The sequence below is a fragment of the Setaria italica genome, chromosome II, assembly GCF_000263155.2.
Source record: "Setaria italica strain Yugu1 chromosome II, Setaria_italica_v2.0, whole genome shotgun sequence".
NCBI classification, from domain to species: domain Eukaryota; kingdom Viridiplantae; phylum Streptophyta; class Magnoliopsida; order Poales; family Poaceae; genus Setaria; species Setaria italica.
Window position 1 is genome coordinate 34752712 of NC_028451.1, and position 24093 is coordinate 34776804.

General features: G+C 45.3%; 4 protein-coding genes and 1 long non-coding RNA gene across 6 annotated transcripts; 1 reads left to right on the forward strand and 4 right to left on the reverse strand.

The window, feature by feature from the left end:
- Window positions 1-960: 960 nt before the first annotated feature.
- LOC105913887 lies at window positions 961-6355 on the forward strand. Of its 2 annotated transcripts, XR_002676301.1 has the most exons (4): window positions 965-2869; window positions 3683-4110; window positions 5811-5881; window positions 6219-6355. It is a non-coding gene; the product is annotated as an uncharacterized LOC105913887 (long non-coding RNA). The 2 variants fall into 2 exon arrangements; XR_002676300.1 differs by having other exon boundaries at window positions 961-4110.
- Window positions 6011-7345, reverse strand: LOC101769414 (cellulose synthase-like protein E1). Its single transcript, XM_022824044.1, has 3 exons — window positions 7210-7345; window positions 6884-7113; window positions 6011-6434 (listed from the first exon to the last, which is right to left on the reverse strand). The coding sequence occupies exons 1-3, from the start codon at window positions 7246-7248 to the stop codon at window positions 6065-6067; spliced, it is 639 nt and encodes a 212-aa protein (XP_022679779.1). The 5' UTR covers window positions 7249-7345; the 3' UTR covers window positions 6011-6064.
- A 335-nt stretch (window positions 7346-7680) lies between these two features.
- LOC101768462 (cellulose synthase-like protein E6) lies at window positions 7681-12173 on the reverse strand. The gene is made up of 7 exons (XM_004957060.2): window positions 11854-12173; window positions 10293-10611; window positions 10070-10210; window positions 9832-9963; window positions 9111-9323; window positions 8446-9012; window positions 7681-8361 (listed from the first exon to the last, which is right to left on the reverse strand). Exons 1-7 carry the CDS (start codon window positions 12099-12101, stop codon window positions 7816-7818), a joined length of 2166 nt encoding a protein of 721 aa, XP_004957117.1. The 5' UTR covers window positions 12102-12173; the 3' UTR covers window positions 7681-7815.
- A 3891-nt stretch (window positions 12174-16064) lies between these two features.
- LOC101771021 (cellulose synthase-like protein E6) lies at window positions 16065-19215 on the reverse strand. The gene is made up of 7 exons (XM_004957064.2): window positions 18812-19215; window positions 18408-18726; window positions 18198-18338; window positions 17957-18088; window positions 17477-17689; window positions 16803-17378; window positions 16065-16726 (listed from the first exon to the last, which is right to left on the reverse strand). The coding sequence occupies exons 1-7, from the start codon at window positions 19069-19071 to the stop codon at window positions 16169-16171; spliced, it is 2199 nt and encodes a 732-aa protein (XP_004957121.1). The 5' UTR covers window positions 19072-19215; the 3' UTR covers window positions 16065-16168.
- A 2130-nt stretch (window positions 19216-21345) lies between these two features.
- On the reverse strand, window positions 21346-23566 carry LOC101771679. The gene is made up of 3 exons (XM_004957066.4): window positions 23253-23566; window positions 22086-22274; window positions 21346-21658 (listed from the first exon to the last, which is right to left on the reverse strand). Exons 1-3 carry the CDS (start codon window positions 23502-23504, stop codon window positions 21581-21583), a joined length of 519 nt encoding a protein of 172 aa, XP_004957123.1. The 5' UTR covers window positions 23505-23566; the 3' UTR covers window positions 21346-21580.
- Window positions 23567-24093: the final 527 nt, after the last annotated feature.

Here is a 24093-nt window from a genome sequence, read left to right on the forward strand (position 1 = left end):
GAGTACCTCCTGGAGATCTAATCTCTAGCTTCACATTTTTTAGCTAAAGTTTGTGGAGTTGGATGCATTTGACGGGGAATTTTGTGAAGCTATTGTGGAGCTTTGTTTTGCCTGCAGCGTAGGAGCTTCTTGAGCCGCGTGCCGCGCGAATTCGGTGCGCAGTTCCTCATGCAAGGCCGCGGCCTAAGGTTGTGGTGCGGCGCGAGGAGGCTGCGTCGGTGAGAGTGTATACAGCCAAGGGCCAGCGCGCGGTGAGGAACGGTCGGGCGGCTGATGGCGTGCGCGGCCAAGGTCGCGACGACTCGCGAGGCGCCTGGCGGCATGCACGGCCATGAGGGATGGGGACCGCGCGTGGCGCTCGTCGTCGAGAATAGAGTTGTGCCCCGAGTGGCGCAACGTTCTGGCGTCTGGGTCTGCCGGCTGCGTTCACGGGACGGGATTCAACACGCGCTACTGTCAATCCGTGAGATCCAGCTACGATTTCCTCTGGCTGTGGTGTTTGCTTATGGAGTATCGGCCTGTTCGCTTCAGCTTATTCAGCCGGCTTATCAGCCACCAAACAGTATTTTCCTCTCACAACAAATCAGCCGTTTCAGCTTTTCAGCCGTCTTATAAGCTGAAGCGAACAGGCCCTATAAAAAAAAAAGTTTCACCGGCAAGCTACAAGACATAGCAAGATGTAAGTGCATCTTAATTTTATTAGCCTAAAAGTTTTTTTGAGGTACATTTGCTCCAAATGTAGATATCGAAGCCTGGAATTTGGAATTGGTATTGTTGTTTGAATGTTTAGGAATTGGTATCGGAAACTCTCTCCCATATTATTCAGCCTACTCTATGTCTCCTGCGTGCAATTCCAACCCCTTCCATGTATTCATTGAAGGTCTGTTTGGATGTAGATATTGGAGGTCTTGGTATTGAATCAGGTTCAATACCAAAATAGACTGGTGTTGGAAATTGGTTACAATACCAAATTGTTGTTTGGATGTAGATGAAATTGCCACTTAGGATCGAATGAGGTGACAAATACCAATTCATATTTGGATGTGTATGCGGTGAATTTGGAACTGTATCTTCTCCTTTCTCCATCCAGCTGAGCAGAAAGGGGAGCAAACATGTGGGGCGAGCCTCCGTACCATCACCGTCGGCCGCTGCTTCAACGAGCGGCCCGCACGCGCATCTGACCTGGGCGGGTCCCAAGCTCCTAGCCGTCGGCCGCACCTCCCTAGCCCCACCCCCCGCGCGCGCAACCTTCATGGGCCGGTCGTAGCTTTGCCCTGACACTGAGGAGGAAGGGGATCGCCTGAGTCTTCGCACCGACGCAGCCAGCCGCTACTTCGACGAGTGGTGCACGAGGGGAGTAGGGGACCCCGGTTGTGAGGAAGAGGACGAGGAGGCTGCAGTCGTGAGGAAGAGGAGGGGGCGCGATCGCAGTTCACGAGAAAGAGATGGAGGGGACGCCGGTTGCAAGGAAGAAGAGGATGGGACACGGCTATGACGAAGAAGGGGAGGCGGCCATGGGCGTGAGGAAGAGAAGGGGACCGCAGACGAGGGAGAATATTGACGGTGAATCTCCGACGGTGGAGTTCCGGCGATGGAGGTCGGGGGTGGAGTTTCGGCGGCGATGCTGTACAGTGGTGGAGGTTGGGTGACTGATAGAATAAGCGAGCCAATTTATCCGGAGGGGTGAGGCTCGGATTTCATGATATTGATTCTCAATTTCAATCGTCAATTCTACGGACATCCAAACAACATCATTCGTCGTATCCACTTCTCAATTCTGAGCTCCAATACTGACATCCGCACCTCAGAGGCATTCGTCTCCCTCGCGCAACACCCGCTACCTTCCTCCCCTCCGGCCCCCGCAACCTTCTTCCCCTCCTCCGCCGCTCCCTTCTTCCCCTCCACCGCGGCGCCGCTCTCCTCCTCTCCTCCCTCGTCGAGCTGCCGCTCTCCTCCCCTCTGGCCTCCGCTCCCTTTTTCCCGTCCTCCGCCGCTCCCTTCTCCCCCTCCGCCGCCGCGCCGCTCGCCGCTCTCCTCCTCCCCTCCGCCGCCGCGCCGTTCTCCTCCTTCCTTCCCCAGCCGAGCCGCACGCCGTTCTCCCCCTCTCCACCGCCGCGCCGTCTTCTCCCCTCCCCTCCGCCGCCGTGCCGTCTTCTCCCCTCCACCGTCGTGCCACCCTCCTCATCCCCCTCTTCCACCGAGAGCGGCGCGTGGATATCCCCCGCTGAGTCGAGCGCCGTTCTCTCCGCGCGCAAGACGAGCGCTGCTCCACCGTGGCCTCCCTCCAGTCCGGCCCCAAGCTCCGCCTCTGTGCGGGCGAAGAAGATGAGACATCCAGCGCATGAGGATGAGAAGTGAATTTCTAATTTGATGTTAAGGACATCCAAACACGAATTGGTATTCGGCTCCGGTTGAATTCCATCTGCCAATTTCATCTACATCCAAACAGCTGCTTTGGTATTGGATCCATTTCAATGCCTAGGCTGATTTGGTATTGTCCCCAATTCAATACCAAGCCCTCCAATATCTACATCCAAACGGAGCCTAAAAGTTTTGCAAGAATTAGACTGACAAGTAGTCGTCTGATGGATGGAAATCTCTGCTGAAGCAATAGAAAGAGGCATCAGGCATGTGTCTTGGTTGCATACTTACATTGGCTTTCTTCATTGTACACTAACCTCCAACTGTTTGTTGAAATGCCTCTTATAGGAAATGCTTCTATGAGGATTGCATTACATTGAGATCATTTAAAATTTGGAAATTTGAAATAGGACAAAATATTGGTTTGCAGGCTTTGATATATGCTACCGTTTGCGTTTGTGGGATGCTAGACTGAATTTTCTTTGGACAAAGGCATAGCATCCGTCAGGTATATGTTTAGAGCAGTATGTTAGGGCAACAGTTTACCAAAAAAATGCAGATTATTTACTACAATGCATAACTAGGTAATTGGTTTGTCTTTTTCTCTTTTTTTTTCTTGAGATGGAATTGGATCTTTTATCAATTCAAAATGGAAGACAAAAATGACACCACCTTGATTTGTTGATAACACTATGCAGATCCTGAGCTCCCAAGTTATTTAGAAAACATTGGGATATTGGGGTAGTTGGTAGTTTTTCAGTTCATAAAGCATACTTAAATTCATATGTAGATTTCTGTGTTTTATTTTGATTCCAAAGGATGGGTTTTATTTTTGTATTTATATCTATTTATTCATTTGAATTCAATGTCCTCCTTCTCAGGAGTGGGCCAATGAAAAATAACTGAAACTATCCTTCTCTACATAAGTTACATATCAGTAATTATCGTTTCTCATGCAAATGTACTTTGTTTATGATAGGTGAGAACTTGCACACAAACAACCTTTTTACTGAATGTTTCTCAAGAGCTATTTCAATTTTCCTTCCCATAAAACAAATTCGTGACAAAAGACAATATAGATCTTCAAAGAAGAAGGCAATTTGCATCTGTTATGACATAAATAAGAAGAATGAAATATGAATGTTAGTGAGATCTCTACATTTAAAAGAAAAATAAATAACCAGATTTGGTGAAACAGTCAGCCAAGCTAAGCTAGCATCTTTACCAAACCCAATGTAGAGTTGCCAATGGTTCCAAATATTGTAAATCAGATTTTAGAATTCTAGGGCATGAACGCCCCTGTCCGTATGCATTGCAACAGGACTCAAGGTCAGATTTCTCAGCACACTACAGATACAGGACGCCCCAAATTGTTTCAGCAAAGGTTCTACAGATACAAAAACTTAATTTCTGTAACAGACGAGCAGCAGTTCGGAGCTCTCGTTGCTCCATCAGGGCAGAAGCCATGCAGACCCCCCCAAAGACGGTGTCAGCTGATAATACCTCTTTCTGTCTACTAAGTTGTATTCTCCCTAAGCTCTAATTCATTTTGCCGGTACTAGTGCTTCTCCACTTATGGACATTGTCAGCAAAGTAGCACCTCCTTGGACCCTGTAGTTGTTTCTTTTAGGCGTATTAACGAATGCCTCCTCTGCTATTTATAACGTGCTGACAGTGTTCTACTGTAGGCATCTGTGTTGGCTGCGACCTACTGACAAAAAGCCTCCATGTGCACCAAGATAAAAAGAGGTAAGAAATCCCTACTTTCTTTCTATTCAGAAGGCCGGTTTCATGTCCAGTTTCAGACTCATCACAGTTGACCACTCAACTCATCACAGTTCCTGCTGTTATACAAAAAACAAGAAAAAAGACCTTATTTATATGTTTGATAGGTTCTACTACCAGTTTTCGTTTTAACTCTTTGTCACAATCTGAAACTTTTACTGTATTCTGAATTTTGATAAGCACATAGAATTTAGCTACAGTGGAATAAAGGATGAGCCATTTATTTCCTCCATTACTCTAATTGACCTTAAAAACACATTTGATTAGAGATCCTGAAATCTTGGTTCAAATAGGTATGTTTATTATGTATGTCTGATCCTGGTTCCGTTATTTGGATGGTCCATTGCCTCTGAATTTGTTTCTTTGCGTATCAGCCATCATGGTACAGACTAGAAAGGACCCAATTTTTTAATTAGATGACGATTTTCAGTTTTGTACCGATTGCCTTTTGGTTCATGATCTTGAACATGGTGGAAAATATGGACTTACTGCATATGCGTTGTTTAGCTAAACAGTACTGTTTTACCATGTATATTAACCATTACTACAAAACAGAAGGGCTAAAATGACCAAAATACACAGGCCATCCAGGTAGGCGTGGCAATGTCCGTGCTGCAGTTTCTAGTTATAATAGTTCTGAGGGTACTGCACAAATCCAATCTTGTGACCCATTTCTTCATCAAGGAAGAAGCATAATGCATCTCTGATTGAATCACAGTTGTTGGAATACCATATCACAATCCACATTCATGACTATAGGGCTGTTGCTTATCGCTGATGAAACCCTTATCTGAATTTCAATAAACAATGATATATTTTTGAAATTTTCATTGTTAAAAGGCATTGTAGTCTTTCATGGAGTATACAATACATTATATTTATTTTTAGCCATCATGGTTCTAATGCGAGTTTTTTATGTTAATTGTCAGACCCCCTACCACTCCCTAGTGATATCTCCCAGTTATGAATATGTTACTTGCATCTAAGTAAAACCAACAGATTTGAACTATAGAGTTCTACAAAGGACTGAATAGTGGAGGTTCTAAAATTTGTTAAACTTTCAAGCACTTGGAGAATTCTATGACATACTGCTGATGCAAGTATTATTCTACATTGCTCATGTTTGCATTGGTAATGTTCCCAAACGTGGTACACTTTATCTTTATTCAAATTTCAAAATTTTAATTTTATGTCACATAGACCCATGCACTATGTACGGTGTAGACAAGCGGTGAAGGTGTACCTAATTAAGCAAAATTCATGCCTTTTGTCAATTGCATCCCATTCTTTTCTAAACAAAACGATAGCATGTCAGAAATTTCATGATTATGAAAGCAGAATTTGATTCAACTAGTGGGTTCTTGCCAGTACATAGAAGAAAATGGGTGCATACTATCATGTAAAGTCGGAAGTTTAAAGGTAAATCTGTTAAAATTAGCTGATAACGATGCAAGGCAAGGTTAGTGAGTGGACCAGAGCATTCATTGCCCCAGCTTTGAAGTTGTGGAGGTATTGAGGCCTCTTCTCACGTGCCATGTATACCAGTGTTGGTAGCACATTTTCTTCACTGTCAGCTGCATTTATATCTTTCACGTTTATAAGAATCTAGCAAAGAAGTAACTTTAAAGTTTGGAATCTCAAATATTATATTATCTTCACTCCAGAATCATGAAAGTCATGCTCCAATTTGGAGAACAGGAAAGCTACCTGAACAATTGGCTGGTGATTTTTGGAGGTTATTTCTAAATTCCATTCAGAAAATCCTTTATGTTTTGCTTTTATTTCTCCTGGAATTTCGCCTGACATGACAGCTGAAGCAATTTGCTCAATCATTTCCTCATACAGGCTCTGTTCAAAGTATCAGTTACCATGTCAATCAAATATTTAATTTGAATAATAGGCCACATGTGACATGCCCTTACGTGCTGTATGCCTGTATCGCTATCTCAACTGGTGCACTGCTTATTACCTTGATGAATGAACATTCTTTTGAGATGTACAAATCGTTAGAATTATCTGACTCTGAGAAGTAAGCAGCTGGTGACCTAGGCTCAATGTTACATCTCTTGCAGAATGGTAGCCAATGCTCTGCGAACACGGAAGCCTCCCATAGAGCATAGAAAGTGAGAATCGAGCATCCATCATCTGAGAGATACATGCTTAATTTCTCAGCTGGGTAATTATACGCCATGACTGATAGGACCGTGGAGATGACGAGACTTGGTGGCTCTGTTTGTGGATCTGCAGTGCATACGAAGATGTCCACACAAGGTAACTGTTCTCCAAATCTGCTCCAAGATAACGAGGTAGGTATGTTAAAGCTCTCACTACATAGAGTATAATCACTTATTACTTTTCATGCGGCAAAAAGATAATCTGAAAAGAGATCGATCATTCCCACTACGAATTAAGCTAGTTTTGTCCCGTCTGTTCCTGTGCTACAACTTTGTCGTCTGTGGTTATTTTGTTACCCACAGCTGGGGATACCTGCTAATCAAATATTAGAATCCAGGTCTTGCCCATTCAGCCATCAGTACGTAGGATATATGTCGTTTTAAATCCAGTCGGATTCATGGATGACCCAAGCTGATGCGTATGTCATCAAAGGGGTTTTAAATCTACAAGTTGATTGGTGCCAGGCAACGGTTATATGCTGGTAGCAGGTTGATGAAATCCTTTCAGAAAGTACAAACGGTTAATGGTGCATGGGTGTGTGAATAGCGGGATGGACAGAAACCTGGCGACGAGTCCTGTCCTTGAAGGTTCGTCATCGGACGGGGCACCACTGCACAGACTGCGTGATGACCCAGTAGAAGCCAAACCACAGCTCCGCCACCAGCATCCCCAGCCACGCCGCCCTGCCGGCCCCGGAGCCGGCTCCCGGGACGTGTGTTGCCCTGTAGTAGAGCACCAGGCATATCTCCTGTAGTAGGTTGTGTCATTGTGTGTGTCATCCAGATGCAGTTGCTAGCACCAAGGACCAATCCACGGGTCAGGTTAGAATCGCAGCAACCTCACAGGAGCTAGGCAACTAGTCACGGGGTACAGATGCATGTTTACTACCTTCCGGCTTCTTTGTTGTCGCCTTGCGTTGGGCGTCATCAGCTGCCTCTTTCCATGGAAAGAATCACTGGTTCCTGATGCCCTGTCACCTTTAGCAGCCGAAAACGATGGTGAAGTTGTGGACGTCCACTGTCTGATTCATCCACAGATCCACCACTTGATTATTGATCTTATCTGCAATTACTAGCCCTTGTCTCTCCATTTTCACCACTTGCACATTCATTTCCTTTTTTGATATATTGTTTCTTTCTCAAAATCGGTAATAGAAAAAAAATCAATAATTACATGCAAGGAAGCAAGTTTAATGAATATCCAGTCTATTTCTTTCCACACAATTGAAATGTAATTAGTCAAAAATAGAAAACAATAGGAAAATTTAACATGGACTCATTTTTTAAACAATAAGAAAATGAAATATCCAGTCTATTTCTATTCTAGTGCATTTTTACATGGGACAGCTGAAAGCAATGCTAGAATACAAAGGATCCTTTTTTCACCATATATTTTTTTTAGTATCGTATAAGAGATATTAAGGTACAATAAGGTAGATAATTTATGATTAGAACATACAAAGTATTTGTTATTCACTGTGCCCTTTTTAGGACATCAAAATATTGGTACAAAGAGGGCCAGCATCACAAAGCCAAGAGAAGCTAGTGTGACTGAGAATGGTATTCTCCCTCTGTCCTTCCTGAGGAACATTGCTTCATAGATTGGGATATTAATGATCACAAGCAACCCGCATAGAACGACCTGGAGGAAAAATCCATTCAACTGCATATTCTGGCCACTTGTCAAGATTCGACATAGCCCTCCCACCAGGCACACGAGGTTGAGTAATGCAATGGTTGCAATGATCACATATTCTGGTGAAGACGTTCCAAATTCCATGATTTCTTGCTCGTACCTTTTTGACTCATCTTCATCACTTACCTTTGGTGAAACTACAAAACCCATCTTTGACAGTCCTAACAACTTCCTGATGTTGTCAATGACGCCATAAAGATACGAGGTTATTCTTTTAACCATCCACATTCTCTGTCCATTCCACCATCCTTTCAATGTGTCTCCAGATGTTAATGCCTCATACAGGCTGTAAATATTCTCCACAACAGAGACATATATGAAAGGTGTGATCCATGGACTCATAATCTAAACAAAATAAAGGAATCATGTTAGTTTCAATGCAAATCATACGAAACTGAAGTAAGACTTGTCATGTAACATACTACATACCTCAGGGAACAAGGGGGTGCCCTTGAGAAGGCCTAGTGAAGGGATGACAACATAGTACAAAGTAGGTAGCGAGTTGGGTGCCCACAAACCATAGATGGAGTAGCCCATTTGATGTGGCAACCTAGTTTTTCCATGTCCAAATAAGAAGGGGCAGTATTTTGAAAGAAAAATCGAAAAATTACCCTCGCTCCATCGCTTGTGCTGAAGTATTGTCTGAGCCATTGTTGTAGGGGCTACACCGACAAATGCTGCTCTTGGGGGATCATTGTAGACCGAATTCCATCCTCTACAATGTATTGCCAGTCCGGTGATAACATCTTCCACTGGGCAACCATATTTCAATCCAATCTCATTTCCCCACTGTGTGTTAAGTTCATAAGTGCAGGTTGCTAACGACTTTGCTTTCTCTTCAGTCAGGTCTATGCCCTGTTGTGTCTTAATTCCTCGGTCCCAGTCTTCCTTGTAGTCTTTGGTGAAGGTCCTGCCGCATAGGGCCTCTCTTCTATGGAAGCATCCAGTGCCAATATACAATGGGCCACCCCAAGTGTCCATACCACCCATCTCCACCTTAAGATTCAGTAGTGATGTTAGGTCCATTGCATGTATGATGATTGCATATGCTGCTATGTGAGAAGGGTATTTAAGTTACATATGAAATTACTGACCTTATTGATGACATTGAGTGAGTTGCCATATATGTTATTCTTGGTCATATTGTTATAGTTCTGAGGGTACTGCACAAATGCTATCTTGTGACCCGTTTCTTCATCCAGGAAGAAGCACAGTGCCTCTCTGATTGAATCGCTGTTGTTTGAATACATATCACAATCCACATTCATAATTATAGGGCTGTTGCTTATCACCGATGATACCCTTATCTGCATTTAAAATGGAAAGCTGGGAACTTAGCAATATGCATTGTGGTTAAGCAATTTTTCTTTCATGGAGTGCAATGTGTATTTAATTGGCCTGATACTAATAACTGATGCTGAGTTTGTTTATGAGAATTTTCAGACTCTGCAGTCCATAACACTCTTAGTGGTCTCTGGCAGCCGTGAATAGGTTATCTCATATAGCCATATATTTGCAGCTACAGCGGATTTGAAGTGTACTTTTTACATCTATTACCACAAAAGGCTAGAGGTGAACTCCGTGTTATGATTTTCTCTGAAGTAAAGTAATGATAGCATGTCCTGCCTGACCTTTTGGCTACTCTTGTCATAACTAGAAACTTTGTGATTATGGAAATAACAAGAAACGTTGTGATTATGGAAATAACAATTTATTTCAACAAGCTTGCTGCTAGCAAATAAGCTAATGTGAACTGCAGAGTTTACGTATATTTGTAAAGTTACAGATGATGGACTGATAAAGGTTAGAGTGTACCAGAGCATTCATTGCCCCAGCTTTGAAGTTATGGTGGTACTGAGGCCTCTTCTCACGTGCCATGTAAACCAGTGTAGGCAGTACATTTCCTTCATTATCAACTGCATCTCTGTCTTTCCCATCTATCAGAATCTGGCAAATGAGCAAATTTAGCTCTCTGGAATATCAATATCTCTTAAATTCTTCAACAAAAAATTATGAAAAATCATTTGTCCAGTTTGGGAGATGGGAAAGCTACCTGAACAATTGGCTGGTGGTCTTTTGAGTTTGCCCCTGTATTCCATTCAGAAAATCCTTTATGATTTACTCTGATTTGTTCAGGAACTTTGCCTGACCTAACAGCAGAATCGATTCGCTCCGTCATTTCTTCGTACAGGCCCTGCACAAAAGAACATCAATTGCAATAGGGAATATGTTCACAGCTGTTTTAACTAACAATGTCTGAAATATAATACGCATACCTTGACGAACGACCATTCTTCTAAAGCTCTCGGATCACTAGGCTTATCTGACTGGGCAAAGTAAGCGGCAGGTGACCTTGGCTCGATTTTGTATCTCCTGCAGAATGGAAGCCAGTGCTTTGCGAAGGCGGAGGTCTCCCACAGAGCATAGAAAGTGAGAATGGATCCACCGTCGTCGGAGAGGTACACGTTCAGTTTCTCAGGTGGGTAATTGTACGCCATGAGTGAGAGGACTGTGGCCATGACGAGGCTTGGTGGCTCCGACTGCGGATCTGCAGTGCAGACGAAGATGTCCACGCAGGGTAGCCGCTCCCCGTACCTGCTCCAAATGACATGCTATCTACGTTAATGTTTGCCATAGATGCCATGTTTACATCTCAAAGATGGCATGAGCACAACAAATAAACATGATTCGAAATAGTTCGTTTCAGACTATAATTTTAGGCTATGGTCCCGTGCTTGGTTGGGTTGGCATGCAGTGGGTCAGGTATGATGCAGCAGAAGTGCCGAACCGATTTCCTTCTTTAAAGAAAATGGACCCAAATCTAATGTATATGTCATCAATCGCCCTATCTGTTCTCTCGTGTCTTGGTCCGGTCGTGGTGCTTGTGGTTCACTGGTATGTGGTCTTCGCCACACTAAAGTAGGTTTCAAAGGTACTTTGTCCTAAAAAAACAGTTCTCGTTTTATCTTAAATTAAACAATCTTAAGTTTGATAAAGTTTATATAAAAATTGTACAAATATTATTATATCAAATTAGTACCATAGATTTGTTATGATTATATTTTTCTAGTATACATGTTTGGTGTCACAAAAGTCAATACTCTTCTCTATAAACTTAGTTAATTTTAAAAAATTTAATTTAGGAAAAAACTTGAATTACTCCATCCATGTTAGTTGTGCTTACACTATACTCCCTTCGTTTCAAATTGTAGGTCGTTTTAGCTTTTCTAAATTCATAGATATTATGCATCTAAACATAGACTATATCTAGATGCATAGCAAAAATTATGCACCTAGAAATGCCAAAACGACCTACAATTTGGAACGGAGGGAGTACAAACTAATTAATTGTTCAATGACAAGCTACTAGTAATTCTCACTTACGCAAGATAAGGTTTTAAATTTCCCACTACATATAGCTATCGCTATAGGTGTTTCAGGCAGGATGATAATGCACAATTTAGTCACTATAATCCTATTTAGAACCACTATTAACTGTTTTAGAGTTGTGCCGCTTAAGCTGGCGATTTTAAACACTGACGCAAGGTTAGCATGGTCTTAGGGGCGGGGTTACCGGCCAGCTGCTTCTACTTGTAACTAGCTTTTCACTGAGCTACTATGCTTCGTTAACACAAACGGCAGATTAGGAACATGTATTGTTCGTTTTGGCTTTTATAAAATACATAGCTTTTGTTATGCAACTAAATATGTATTATATCTAGATACATATATAATAAAAATTATTATGTATCTGAAAAAATCAAAACAAATAGTAATAATAACTAGCAGATACAAGAAGTACGTGGAATATATAAATATGTGGCAGGACTGAAAGACCTGGCAGCGAGCCTGTCCTTGAAGGCGCAGCGGCGGCTGGGGCACCACCGCGCGGACTGCGTGATGACCCAGTAGAAGCCGAACCACAGCTCCGCCGCCAGCATCCCCAGCCACGCCGCCCTGCCGGCCGCCGGGACGTGCGTGGCCCTGTAGCAGAGCACCAGGCATATCCCCACGAACAGGGTTGTGGCGTGGAGCTTGTACAGCGCCCTGCCCCCGAGCTTCTCGGTGGCGAACAGCCTCTCCATCTCCTCCCCGATGTGGAGTAGCTACTCGGAGTGTGGCATGTAGTATGTATGGGACAACGGGTGGAGGGAGAGCACCGGCGCGGCGAATATAACATTAGCGCCGGTGGAGCGACGGCGCGCGTGGGCCTCTAATTTTCTGATGGTGTATCATATTGCTGCTGACACTGACAAGGTAGCCAGTAGCGACCCATGGCTGCTGCAGATCGACGGCACAGTGAGAGATCCAACTTAACCATGGCATTACTCTATGTCTACGTAGCTGCCACACATTAAGGCGCGACGCTATTGGATGTGGCAGTCATCGTCTGGCGAGCGTCATGAGATGCAGTGTGACCTGTGACTTGTTTAGTTCCCAATTTGGAAGTAGTAAAATTGGTATTTTGCCATAAATGTGCAACTGTAGCATTTCGTTTGTATTTGTGAATTATTATCCAAACATTGACTAATTAGGCTTAAAAGATTCGTCTCGCAAAGTACAACAAAACTGTGTAATTAGTTTTTAATTTCGTCTACATTTAGTATTCCATGCATGTACCGCAAGTTTGATGTGATGGGGAATTTTCTTTTTACATAGTGCTAAAGTTGGGAATTTGGGATAACTAAACATGACCCTTGTGAGGCAGTAAGCTCTGGCGTCTACGATGGCCATTTTCTGGTGGTGGGTGTGTGTACCACGGTGTGGGCAGAGAGCCATGCATAGACACTAGTGTGTCCAGGTAAAGATCCAGCATCTGCATCTTGCTGCCACACCACGGACATACAGAGCGACGCTACCTCGTGTGGCAGCCTTGTGTCTGATCGAGTCTCAGGAAACGCAGCATGGCCCCGTGATCGCTGTAGCCACTGGTGATGGTGGGCTGCGTTCGACGTGATGGTCTCGGCCTCGTTGCGCCTCCGGTTGATCAGGCGGCAGGTGCGTGTGCGAGCGGCTAGCCGCCGGAGTTGCGGGTCGTGCCTGCCTGGTAATGAGCTCACTGATTGGAGGCCGACCGGTACACGGATCTTTTTTAATTTCAGCCAGTGATGGCTTCCCCTCTTCTGTGTCAGGGTGCACGTCAGCTCCTCCGACGGCGTCACGGGTGCCGTCAATCAAGATCGGGGGTACACGTTCTTGAGGTCTACACTACTCCACATCTATCGACTCACTGCTGGAAAAATACCTTCAATACCGATTACTAGCTTCCTTTAGTACCGGTCTTTAGTACCGGTTGTACAACTGGTATTGCTACTTCGGTATTATGAGGACCTTTAGTACCGGATCAAATAACCGGTACTAAAAGGGTATTAAAAATAAAAAAAATCCAACCGGCCCAAGCCGCACCCTGCTCGAGCCCGAGCCGCACCCCGCCGGCCCGACCGCCCAAGCCACACCCCGCCGCCCAAGCCACACCCCGCCGCCGTGGGGCGAGCTGCATCCCGCCGACCACGCCCGGCTGCCCCGCCACCGTGCTCGTCGGCGCCGGCAGATCCTCCCCCGCGCCCCGCCGGTCGCACCTCACTGGATCTGGCCACCGCCACCCCCACCGGCAGCCGACATTCGCGACCCTGCCGGATCCAGCCGGCCGCACCCCACCGAAGCCCCGACCGCACCGGGGGGAGGCGTATCGGGGGAGAGGAAGCCGAGGCCACGCCACCACCCGCCGAGGCCGCCACACTGCCGAGCCCGCCATCGCAGCTGTAGCCCGCAGCCTAAGCCCGCCGTTCGCATCCTCCGTCACTACCACTGCACCTCGCCCTGCCGCTGCTCTCCACTAGCAGTGAGGGGTGAGCAGAGGGGGAAGGGGAGGGGCAGCAAAGGGGCGGAGGGTGGTAGCTAGGGGTCGATAGTAAGAGAGGGAGGCCGGTAGAAGAGGAGGGAGGAAGGGAGAAGGCCGGCGGGGGAGGAAGAGAGGGAGGACTGGTAGGAGAGGAGGGAGGGAGGGACAAGGCCGGCTGGGGAGGGAGAGAGGAAGGGGAGAGGGAGGGCCGGTAGGAGAGGAGGGAGAGAGGGAGAAGGCCGGCGGGGGAGGGAGAGAGGGAGGGAGAAGGTTGGCGGGCCGAGGGTGAGAGAGGGAGGAGGGAGAAGGGAGGGGGAGCGGATAAGGAGGCGCACGAGGGTGGGTGCTGGGATCGGAGGTTAATACTGGGTGGAGCCTTCACCCGATACTAATGTGCCCTCAGGCACAGGTGGAGGTTTCACCTGGTACTAATGGGTAACCTTTAGTACCGGTTGGAGCTCCCAACCGGTATTAAAGGGGATCACGGGGGGCTTCAGAGAAACTAGCCGTTAGACTCGATACTAATACTCATGTTAGTACCGGATTAAAAACCAACCAAGATAAATGTTCAGTTTTCCAGCTGGAACCGTTACGCACGCGTTTGATTTCGATCGCCCTGATCTGCGAATGGACCCGTCGTCCCGGGTTTTTGTCTCTGTCTACGACGATTACCCTGCTGCTCCAATAATAGACAAGCACCCAGGTCCAAGGATACACAGCACCATGTGCGTTGTCCAAATATATGTAGCTACAGCCGATCCGCAGGTCGCCGTTACAAGAGACGACACACACTTCCGTTAAAAGAGTCAGCATCGGGTGCAAACTGCCTTCTGGCTTCTTCAGTGTGTGTCGCGTCGCGACGAGAGCGTCGCCATCGCCGGACCCTTTCCACGGGAGGTTTCCGTCATCGGCCGTATCCTTTAATCCTTTCTAACTATGATGATGATAGAAAATATCTTGGTAATCAAAGGCTGACGGTTCATTCCGAACTAGAGGGACATTAGCAACCGGGGTGGTCTCCTGTTGTGATTTGTCGCAATTGCAACTCATCTAGTATCCTGTTGTGATTTGTCGCCTTGACAGTCACTTTCGTGGACTTCACATAAGCCAAAAATCAATTGCTGGTGGTGGACTGTTGGTCTCCGTACAACCAATTGCATGGATTGCCTATGATCACAATCGCCTATGATCACCATGAGAGCTAACTCATCTATTATTTTGGGGCCAGGCCAAATCAATCCCGTGGCTGCCAAAACATTGTCCACAGCCTCAGTTATTCTCAAAACGTGCCATATATCAGATCACCTGCCTCGCTGTCCATCGTTCTTCCAGTCTATGTCGTGATTGTGTCCATGGAAGGTGAAAGATTGCAGGACCATGTCGGGCCCTGCGGTAGTGATAAGGCTATCTAGCGGCATTCTAGTGCTTGTGGTTCTTGGTGGCTGACACACGCTCGGCGTGCGTTGTTCTTGTGCCCTTGTATCTTCCTCTGGAAAGAAGAGGAGTAATAGGGGACGTCTTGGTGACGAAAAGGCTCCCATATTTTCATGTCTCTGTTGCTCAAATATTTCTCTAGCTAGTTACTTGGATATAGATAGATGAGTATTGCCATACGTACCATAGACACATGCATGTATAGCGAATAACAGATTTTATCACGTTGCTGGCCTTTCTCTAAAAAAAAAAATTAGAATGAAACTTCATCATACTAGAGGCACCATTTCGGTGCTGAGCCACACACATCGCTAAGGCTAGACACCGAGCTAGAAGCTCACGAGCTGGCTCGGTGGATTTTTTTTTTTAACGAGCCGAGCAGTTGTTTTTCTCATTTTGTTAACGAGTTGGCTCGAGCCAGATCACGAGCCAAACAAGCTAGAAGGCTAAAGGCCTAACATAGTGAGTCGAGCTATCAAAGCTAAACCGAGCTGAGCTAGCCGAGGTGTTCCATGCATAATAGATTTTAGAGTTTAGACTTTATAATTACTATTTTTTTACATTTCATATATGTTGAGATGGTAATTTCAAATTACCATCTGGCTCGCGAGCCTAACAAATTGACTTGAGATACTAATGCGCCAAGCTGAGCCAGCCTTTTCACTCATTTCGGTAACTAGCCGAGCAGCATCGGTGTCTAGCCCTGCACATCGCACACACATGTGAGACCTCTATTCGAGTATGTTTTGGACAGATGAAAGAATTGCTAAAATACAAGAATTCTTTTTATCGACGTGCATTCGTTTCATATAATATAAGAGATATTAAGTTTTCTGATTATACATAAACGTCTATTATTTCCTTGTGCCTTTTTATTTAGACCTCAAAATAATGGTACAGAGAGAGGGCAAACATCACAACGCCAACGGAAGCTAGCGTGACTGAGAATGGTATTCTCCCTCTGTCCTTCCTAAGGAACATTGCTTCATAGATTGGGATATTGATGATCACTAGCAGCCCGCATAGAACGACCTGGAGGCAAAATCCATTCAACGGCATATTCCGGCCGCCACTTGTCAAGATTTGACATAGCCATCCCACCAGGCACACAAGGTTGAGTAATGCCACGGTTGCAATGATTACATAAACTGTCGACCATGTTCCAAATTCCATAATTTCTTGCTCGTACCTTTTCGATTCATCTTCATCACTTACCTTTGGTGAAACTTCAAACCGCATCTTTGACAGTCCTAACAACTTCCTGATGGTGTCAATAGTGCCATAGAGGTATGATGTTATTCTTCTAATCATCCACATCCTTTGTCCATTCCACCATCCTCTCAATGTATCTCCATATAATAATGCCTCATATGCGCTGTAAATATTTTTCACAACTGAGACATATATGTAAGGCATGATCCATGGACTCGTAATCTAGATGGAATAAGAGCATCATGTTAGTTTCAATTCAGTCATTTGAAATTTAATTAATACTTATCATTTAGCATACCTCAGGGAAGAGGCGGATGCCTTTGAGAAGGCCCAGTGAAGGGATGATAACATAATATAGTGTAGGGAGTGAGTTCATTGCCCACAAACCATAGACTGAGTAGGCCATTTGATGTTGTAAACTGATCTTTCCGTTTCCAAAGATGAAGGGGCAGTACTTCGAAAGAAAAATTGATAGATTGCCCTCACTCCATCTCTTGTGTTGCAGCATTGTCTGTGCATGTGTTGTTGGACCTACACCAACAAATGCTGCTCTTGTTGGATTGTTGCAGACTGACTTCCATCCTCTGCAATGTATTGTCAACCCAGTGATGACATCTTCCGCTGGGAAACCATACTTGACCCCAATCTCATTTCCCCACTGTGTGTTATGTTCGTAAGTGCATGTTGTTAGCAACTTTGCTTTCTCTTCAATCTTATTTATGGACAGTTCTCTTTTTTCCTTATTAATTCCTCTGTCCCAGTCTTCCTTATAGTCATTGGTGAACCTCCTACCACATAAGCTCTCCCTTCTGTGGAAGCATCCAGTGCCAATATAGAGAGGTCCATCCACACCGTCGAAACCTCTTAGCTCCACCTGCAGATTCAGTAGCAATGTTAGGGCCATTGCATGTATGATGATTGCATATACTGCTATGAGAGAACAATATTGAAGTTACAGCTGATATTACTGACATGACTGAGAACAGTGAATGAGTTGCCATATATGTTATTCTTGGTCATATTGTTATAGTTCTGAGGATGCTGCACGAATGCGATCTTGTGACCCATTTCTTCATCAAGGAAGAAGCACATCGCATCTCTGATTGCATCGCTGTTGTTGGAATACATATCACAGTCCACATTCAAGATGATAGGGCCGTTGCTTATCACCGATGACACCCTTATCTGCATTTCGATTGGAAAGCTGTCATATTTGAAATATCCATTGCGGTTATACCATTATTTGTATTTTTCATGGATGATATTTTGCATTTAGCTAGAACTATGCTAATGCGAGTACATATGTTTATGAGAATTGTTGTGGGCTTTGCTACGGTATATTTACTCTAAGTGTAAGAAACGAATATTTACTCTAATATGAAGTATGGATTTTACGACATGTTGGTTAAGTTTGTTTAGAGGTGATGGTCTGATAAAGATTAGTGAGTGTACCAAAGCGTTCATTGCCCCAGCTTTGAAGTTATGGTGGTACTGAGGCCTCTTCTCTCGTGCCATGTAAACCAGTGTAGGTAGTACATTTCCTTCCTCGTCAACTGCATCTCTGTCTTTCCCATCTATCAGAACCTAGCAAAGAATTCAGAACTTGGAGTCTCAAACATTGTGAATTTCTGCACTCCAGCATTGTGGAATAAAAAACACACTTTCACCAACTCTTGGAGGATATGAAAGCTACCTGAACAATTGGTTGGTGATTTTTCGAGGTAATTCCTGTACTCCATTCAGAAAATCCTTTATGATTTACTCTGATTTCTTCAGGAACGTTATCTGACCGAACAGCTGAATCAATTCGCTCTGTCATCTCGTCATACAGGCCCTGCCCATAAGAATATCAGTCATCTGTCTACAGGTGTTTCGTCTAACAATGTTCGACGAATATGCATACCTTGATGAACGACCACTCTTTCGAGATGCTCGGATCACGAGGCTCCTCTAACTCTGCAAAGTAAGCGGCCGGTGACCGTGGCTCAATGTTGTGTCTCTTGCAGAATGGAAGCCAACGCTTAGCGAACGCGGAGGCCTCCCATAGAGCATAGAAAGTGAGAATTGAGCCCCCGTCGTCTGAGAGGTAAACGTTCAGTTTCTCAGGTGGGTAATTGTATGCCATGAGCGACAGGACTGTGGCGACGACGAGGCTTGGCGGCTCCGACTGCGGATCTGCAGTGCAGATGAAGATGTCCACGCTGGGTAGCTGTTCTCCATACCTGCTCCAGATGACATCGCCATGGTACATGAGTTAAGGGCTTAAGCCATACTTCTCAAAGCTTCCTGTCGCGGCAGAGGACAGACCTGGCGGCGAGCCTGTCCTTGAAGGTTCGTCGTCGGACGGGGCGCCACCGCACGGACTGCGTGATGACCCAGTAGAAGCCGAACCACAGCTCCGCCGCCAGCATCCCCAGCCACGCCACCCTGCCGGCGCCGGACCCGGCCGCCGGGAAGTGCGTCGCCCTGTAGCAGAGCACCAGGCATATCCCCACGAGCACCGTGACGGCTTGGAACCGGTACAGCGACCTGCCCCCGAGCTTCTCCGTGGCGAACAGCCTCTCCATCTCAAACGGTGGTCGACCTGGAGTTGCAGGTCGTGCTCGTGCCTGGTAGCCTTTCACTCTCTCTCCCTCTCGCCGCAGCCACCAGGTCAGGAAGTCAGGACGCCGACTCTGCTGCAGCTCGCTGATTGGGTAGTCCTGGTCCACCCGCCGCAACCCAATGATAGATATCATGGGCGTTGTCCATATTTACGCACTACGACCGCCGCCCTAAGAGCCAATTGATCGCAGTCACACGTCGCCGTCAGAATCTCGCAGCCTCACTGCCGTCTCGGGAGCTACTAGCTCTCCAACTACGTCGCGTTCTGTCTTGTCCAATGTCGCGTTGCGACGAGATAGCTAGCGTCGAGAGAAACTAAGCTAGTGGCCAAGGTGAAAGAAAGATGATTCTTCACAGAAAACTAAGGCTATGAATGTTCCCAATGTCGTTGTTGGATCATGACGTGAAGGCGTATGAATGTGGCGCAATCCAAAAGGATGATCATGTCGATCTCAATAATAATAATGTCGTATGACCCAAGGACTGTGATCATGAACGTTGTCCACCATATATACGCATGCATGTCCTATGCTAGGACTAGGAGGGTCTAGAACAGTTTCCATTTGTAGGTAGCTAGATTCGCAACGTCATCTCGATCACCATGAATAATCCGACCACTACAATACGCACTGTCATTGTCTCACCGTCATAGTCCGTGCGCCCTGGCGTCCGCCGCCGCGATTTGTACAAGTAGACCTGGCTTCTCTAAGCCGATCGGCATTCAGGTAACGGCAAACCCAGCACGGAACTCTGACTGAACAATGGACCAAGTCCTTCTCGATCGGAGTTCCCTCTATCACTTGAGGCTGAATGCTGATGAACAACAAGGCCTAAGATAGGTGGTGTATGTAACGAGCAAGGTATGTAGCCAGTTTCTACAAGACGGCAACTCTGATGTTCAACGGAGGACGACCGGGGGACAATGGGAAGAGTGGCGGATATTTGCCTCCTCGCATCGACGACGCAACTGGTCCACTCGATCGAGAGCAAAATGGATGCCAAGTGAAAACGCTCGGTTATTAGCTAAATCCGCCAATCGCCATGGCCGCCGTCTTTCTTCTTTGTTTGAGACGAAGACGTGATAATTTTATCGTGCGCTGGTGCCACGGTCTGGCCCATAAGACCTCATGTATCTTGTAGTATAGAACCCAAATTAGCCCACCATATTAGGAGGAAGGGGGTGGTCGTTACAGCCCACGCCCAAGAAGGCCCAACAATCTTTGGGATTTCTTCCCCGCGGTCCGCACACGCACACGGCGGCGATCTCGCTGGCGATATCCGCGCCTTCCGTCTCCACCGTGGCCGCCATACTGCTGTTGCTCGATAGCGATCTTGGCAGTGCTGCGGAAGGCGGAGCGGCAAGACGTCGTTGAGCACAAGGAAAGGAGGACCCTCCGCGGAAGGCAAAGCCTGGAAGAGGAGGCGGCGGCTACAGTTGCAGAATGCGGTCAAGGCGTGCACGGCGCAGTGCTTTCTGCTTTGCCCTCGCCGCGCTCATCGGCACCGCATTCGTTCTTGACCATACTGGTAACTGAAGCACACTTGCTTGCTTAATTTTTTTTTTCTCAGATACACATGCACACGCCTTCCTTCAACTTAAGTTTATGGCCATGAAAGTTCTGTCATGGGAGTGTATGCTTTGCAGTCTCGAGCTGGACAACTCTCTGTTCAGAATTCACAACAGCAGCATACATGAAAAATATTTTTTTCTTGCTTCTTGTTGGATGTTGAGAAAAGGTTCTCTATTCATCTTCGATTCGGCATCAAAGCTGTTTAATGTGCCACTGCTTAATGTTAATCACCATTCACCAGGCAGCCTCTATCTTAGCTTAGTTTAAAAACATATTTGGGGAAAGGTAGCTTCACCCGTGAATAACTCAGAAAGATATCAAACCAGAATTTATAGCTATTCCAATTTCTGAACGTGCACAATAATTTTGGATTCAGAATGAAGTATTTTAGCGAAGTATAACACAATCTTCTATGTGTGAGCCGGAAACCATATACACAATTTTTGCGTTTGTTTTCGTGGCACCCCTCTGGGCTAGTGGTGTATCTCACTTTCTTTCTAATAGCATTTTGCGGCAAAGCTCTTTGCCGTCTTTTTTGAGAGAAAAAGATATAGTACTGAGCAAAAATGAGCAGGCACCGAGCTTCCTTTTGAAATTATTCAAAAAAGAACTCAAGTTACGTGGTGATCTGAAGTTAGAAGTGATCATATGGAAAATGGCAACAAATTGTAATCAATGTTGTTCAGGCTTCAGGCCAATAGAGAAGTCACGATTCACGAACAGCTCAAGGACAATTGGTTCAGATCCATATTCATGTAGTTTTCTGTAGTGCAGAAAATATTATTCTACAACATGTCAACATGGCTACAATAATGCATGAGAAAGGTTATCATTTACAGTAAGTGATTTTTTGAAAAACCCCGTGAACCTTTGACATCATATGAACTGACTGTTTTCTGAATCATTTTTGCTTGGTACTTTCTTCTACTCTGGTAAAAGCATCTGTTATTACATCGGTAGCCCAATCCTTGACATCCTCCTACAGGTCAGGGATACAAAGATAAGTAATTAGACAAGCTATCAGCGAGAGGTGGTTCAAAACATAAAACAACACACAAGCAGAGATGGGAAATTCGTCCACCTGGTTTTATTAATTAGCAAATTTCTTCCTCAACTAGTTTAAAAAAATGAAATTGACTGGTGTCATGTTGATGTTAGGTAGTACAAGTTAACAATATACGAGGACCCCATGAATATCTAGACGTTGGGAAGTATTTATGGCAAGAAGTAATAAACATGTACAATCTACTATGGACCAATAAACCATCAATTTTCAGCACTGAGCAAAACGGTGGATAAAATAGTACTAGCACACATCACAGATAGAGAATGACATAGACTATGAAACAAGTTAGCATTGCAGAACTTCATTTCGGAAACTGCTGATAGGAAATATGTGTACTAACCAGTCGCATTGGTTCCCCAGTTCTTATACGGGCATGTGGACGAGCTAATTTTGATTCAAAAGGCGTCCTTGGCCTGACTTCTTGGACCTCTTCCCATTCTTCACGACTCAGCATCCTTACTTTTCCTTGATCAGGGTGGCTATTATTTATCTTGCGCTCTCTCCTTTCTTGATCTGTAGCTTCATGTTCCTGCCCACAAAACACCAAATAAGATTTATAACATTTTAATGCCCCAGCAAACAGCTACAAGAACACCATCGAATTCAAATGCTTCTATGATGGCATACAGGCTTTGAAGTAGCCAGTAGTTAAGAATTTTAACCCTGACTTAAAGCAACAGTCTTGAATCTTGATGATTTAGTTTACACAAGAAGGATGTACACATCTTGTCATGAAACATTATGCAGATACTAGCAAGGAATGTGAAATTATAAAAACTATACCCCCTGTTCCAAAATTTAGGTTGTTTTAGTTTTGTCCTAAGTCAAAAGTTTATAACTTGACCAAGTTTATAGAAAAATATATTAACATCTACAATGCCAAATAAAAGCATTATCAAGACATATTTCATGGTGGAGTTAATGAAACTAATTTGATGTATGCAGATGTTGGTGCATTATTCTACAAATTTGGCCAAAGTTAGAGAAGTTTGACTTAGGACAAAAACTAAACAAACCTATATTTTGGAACGGAGGAAGTATAAAGGAAACTTGTAGAATTCATCCATGGAAAAGGGTAGAAAAGCTGAATTCGAATGATATGTCAAACAGATTCAATATCACAAAATCATACTTGGAATAACACAAATCTACACAGCCCGAGAGGATAACATTTCATACACTAGGAAAACAATAGACAACTAGAAATATCCTGCAATTCCTCACCTGGAGACTATTCATTTGCAGTAGCTTAACACGATCATTGTAAGAACAAGCAATTACAAATTTCTCAAGTTCCTACAGTAATGTATCTACATGCCCAAATCTAACAATCTGAAGATTCTACACTGCATGCCATGGTCCATCATGCATACTAGCGCATTGACCCAACTATTCGCATAATGTTAAAGCATTCAAGGAAATACAAAGTACTTGCAATTGCAACAGAAAACAACCCTAGCTAGGAGAAACCAGGTACAGCTACAAGGCCTGGGACACGGAGGGGTACCATCATGAGGAGCTTGGTGAAGAGGGCGACGGCTGCTGCGGTGAGCACCATGGGGAGGGAGACCGAGTCGAGCCACGCCAGCGACTCCGGCGTCGGCACGAAGAACTCGTCGCGCCCCGGGTCGCGCCGTCGCCGCCTCGCGCGCTCCCGCTCCGCCACTCGCTGCCGGAGGAGGTCCCTAGGCGAGCCTCCCCCCTCCCACGCGACCTGCCGCGCGGCCGCCCCTCCCCGCCGTAGCGCCGACCGCAGCATCGCCGCCGCCGCCGCCTCCACGCCCGCCGGCGACTCGAGGGAAGGAAATGGACATCAAATGGGCTATGCTATCTCTTCGAGCGAACCAAATGGGCTATGCTTTGAAGCCTTGAACTATAGTGGCCTGGGCCCGGGATCTCGGCCCATTTAATATTCAATTTGTGTACCTGGGCCTCTTTCTTTAGCTTCCTTCCATTTTCTTTTCACTACTTTTAAAATCACTCGCTCAAAAGTTTCTTTCTAAAATGAATAACCTATCTCTAAAAAAATATATCTCTAAAAAAATATATTTTAAAAAATAACAACTAAAAAAGAACTAGATCCAGGCGTTCATTTTTGACTAAGCATGAGCGATATCAGGAATTCCCAAACCTACCCAAATTAGGCACTAATACTGGTGTTAGGCTTATGCTTTTGGACACACTTTTTGACAACTAAAACGATCTGGCTTTACGAGCGAACGAACGAAAGTGCTTTTCCGAGTGAGATTGAGATCGACCGGCAGATCGCCCTTTGCCGGGGCAAGCTTTGGTCTTCATATCCTGCATACCTCCCATCTCCCTGCTGGCCTGCTCCAGCGTCACCAAGG

Coding starts and splice junctions, on each gene's coding strand:
- LOC101771021 (XM_004957064.2), bottom strand. CDS start 19,071: ATGGAGAGGCTGTTCGCCACGGAGAAGCTCGGGGGCAGGTCGCTGTAC. Junction 18,339..18,407: donor AAGAGTGGTCGTTCATCAAG/GTATGCATATTC, acceptor TCTTATGGGCAG/GGCCTGTATGACGAGATGAC. Junction 18,089..18,197: donor ATCACCAACCAATTGTTCAG/GTAGCTTTCATA, acceptor ATTCTTTGCTAG/GTTCTGATAGATGGGAAAGA.
- LOC101769414 (XM_022824044.1), bottom strand. CDS start 7,248: ATGACGCCCAACGCAAGGCGACAACAAAGAAGCCGGAAG. Junction 7,114..7,209: donor GACAACAAAGAAGCCGGAAG/GTAGTAAACATG, acceptor CCTTGGTGCTAG/CAACTGCATCTGGATGACAC. Junction 6,435..6,883: donor AGGACAGGACTCGTCGCCAG/GTTTCTGTCCAT, acceptor ATCTTGGAGCAG/ATTTGGAGAACAGTTACCTT.
- LOC101768462 (XM_004957060.2), bottom strand. CDS start 12,101: ATGGAGAGGCTGTTCGCCACCGAGAAGCTCGGGGGCAGGGCGCTGTAC. Junction 10,612..11,853: donor AAGGACAGGCTCGCTGCCAG/GTCTTTCAGTCC, acceptor CATTTGGAGCAG/GTACGGGGAGCGGCTACCCT. Junction 9,013..9,110: donor CACTCAATGTCATCAATAAG/GTCAGTAATTTC, acceptor CTGAATCTTAAG/GTGGAGATGGGTGGTATGGA.
- LOC101771679 (XM_004957066.4), bottom strand. CDS start 23,504: ATGCTGCGGTCGGCGCTACGGCGGGGAGGGGCGGCCGCGCGGCAGGTC. Junction 22,275..23,252: donor TCACCAAGCTCCTCATGATG/GTACCCCTCCGT, acceptor TTTTGTGGGCAG/GAACATGAAGCTACAGATCA. Junction 21,659..22,085: donor CTGGGGAACCAATGCGACTG/GTTAGTACACAT, acceptor CCTGACCTGTAG/GAGGATGTCAAGGATTGGGC.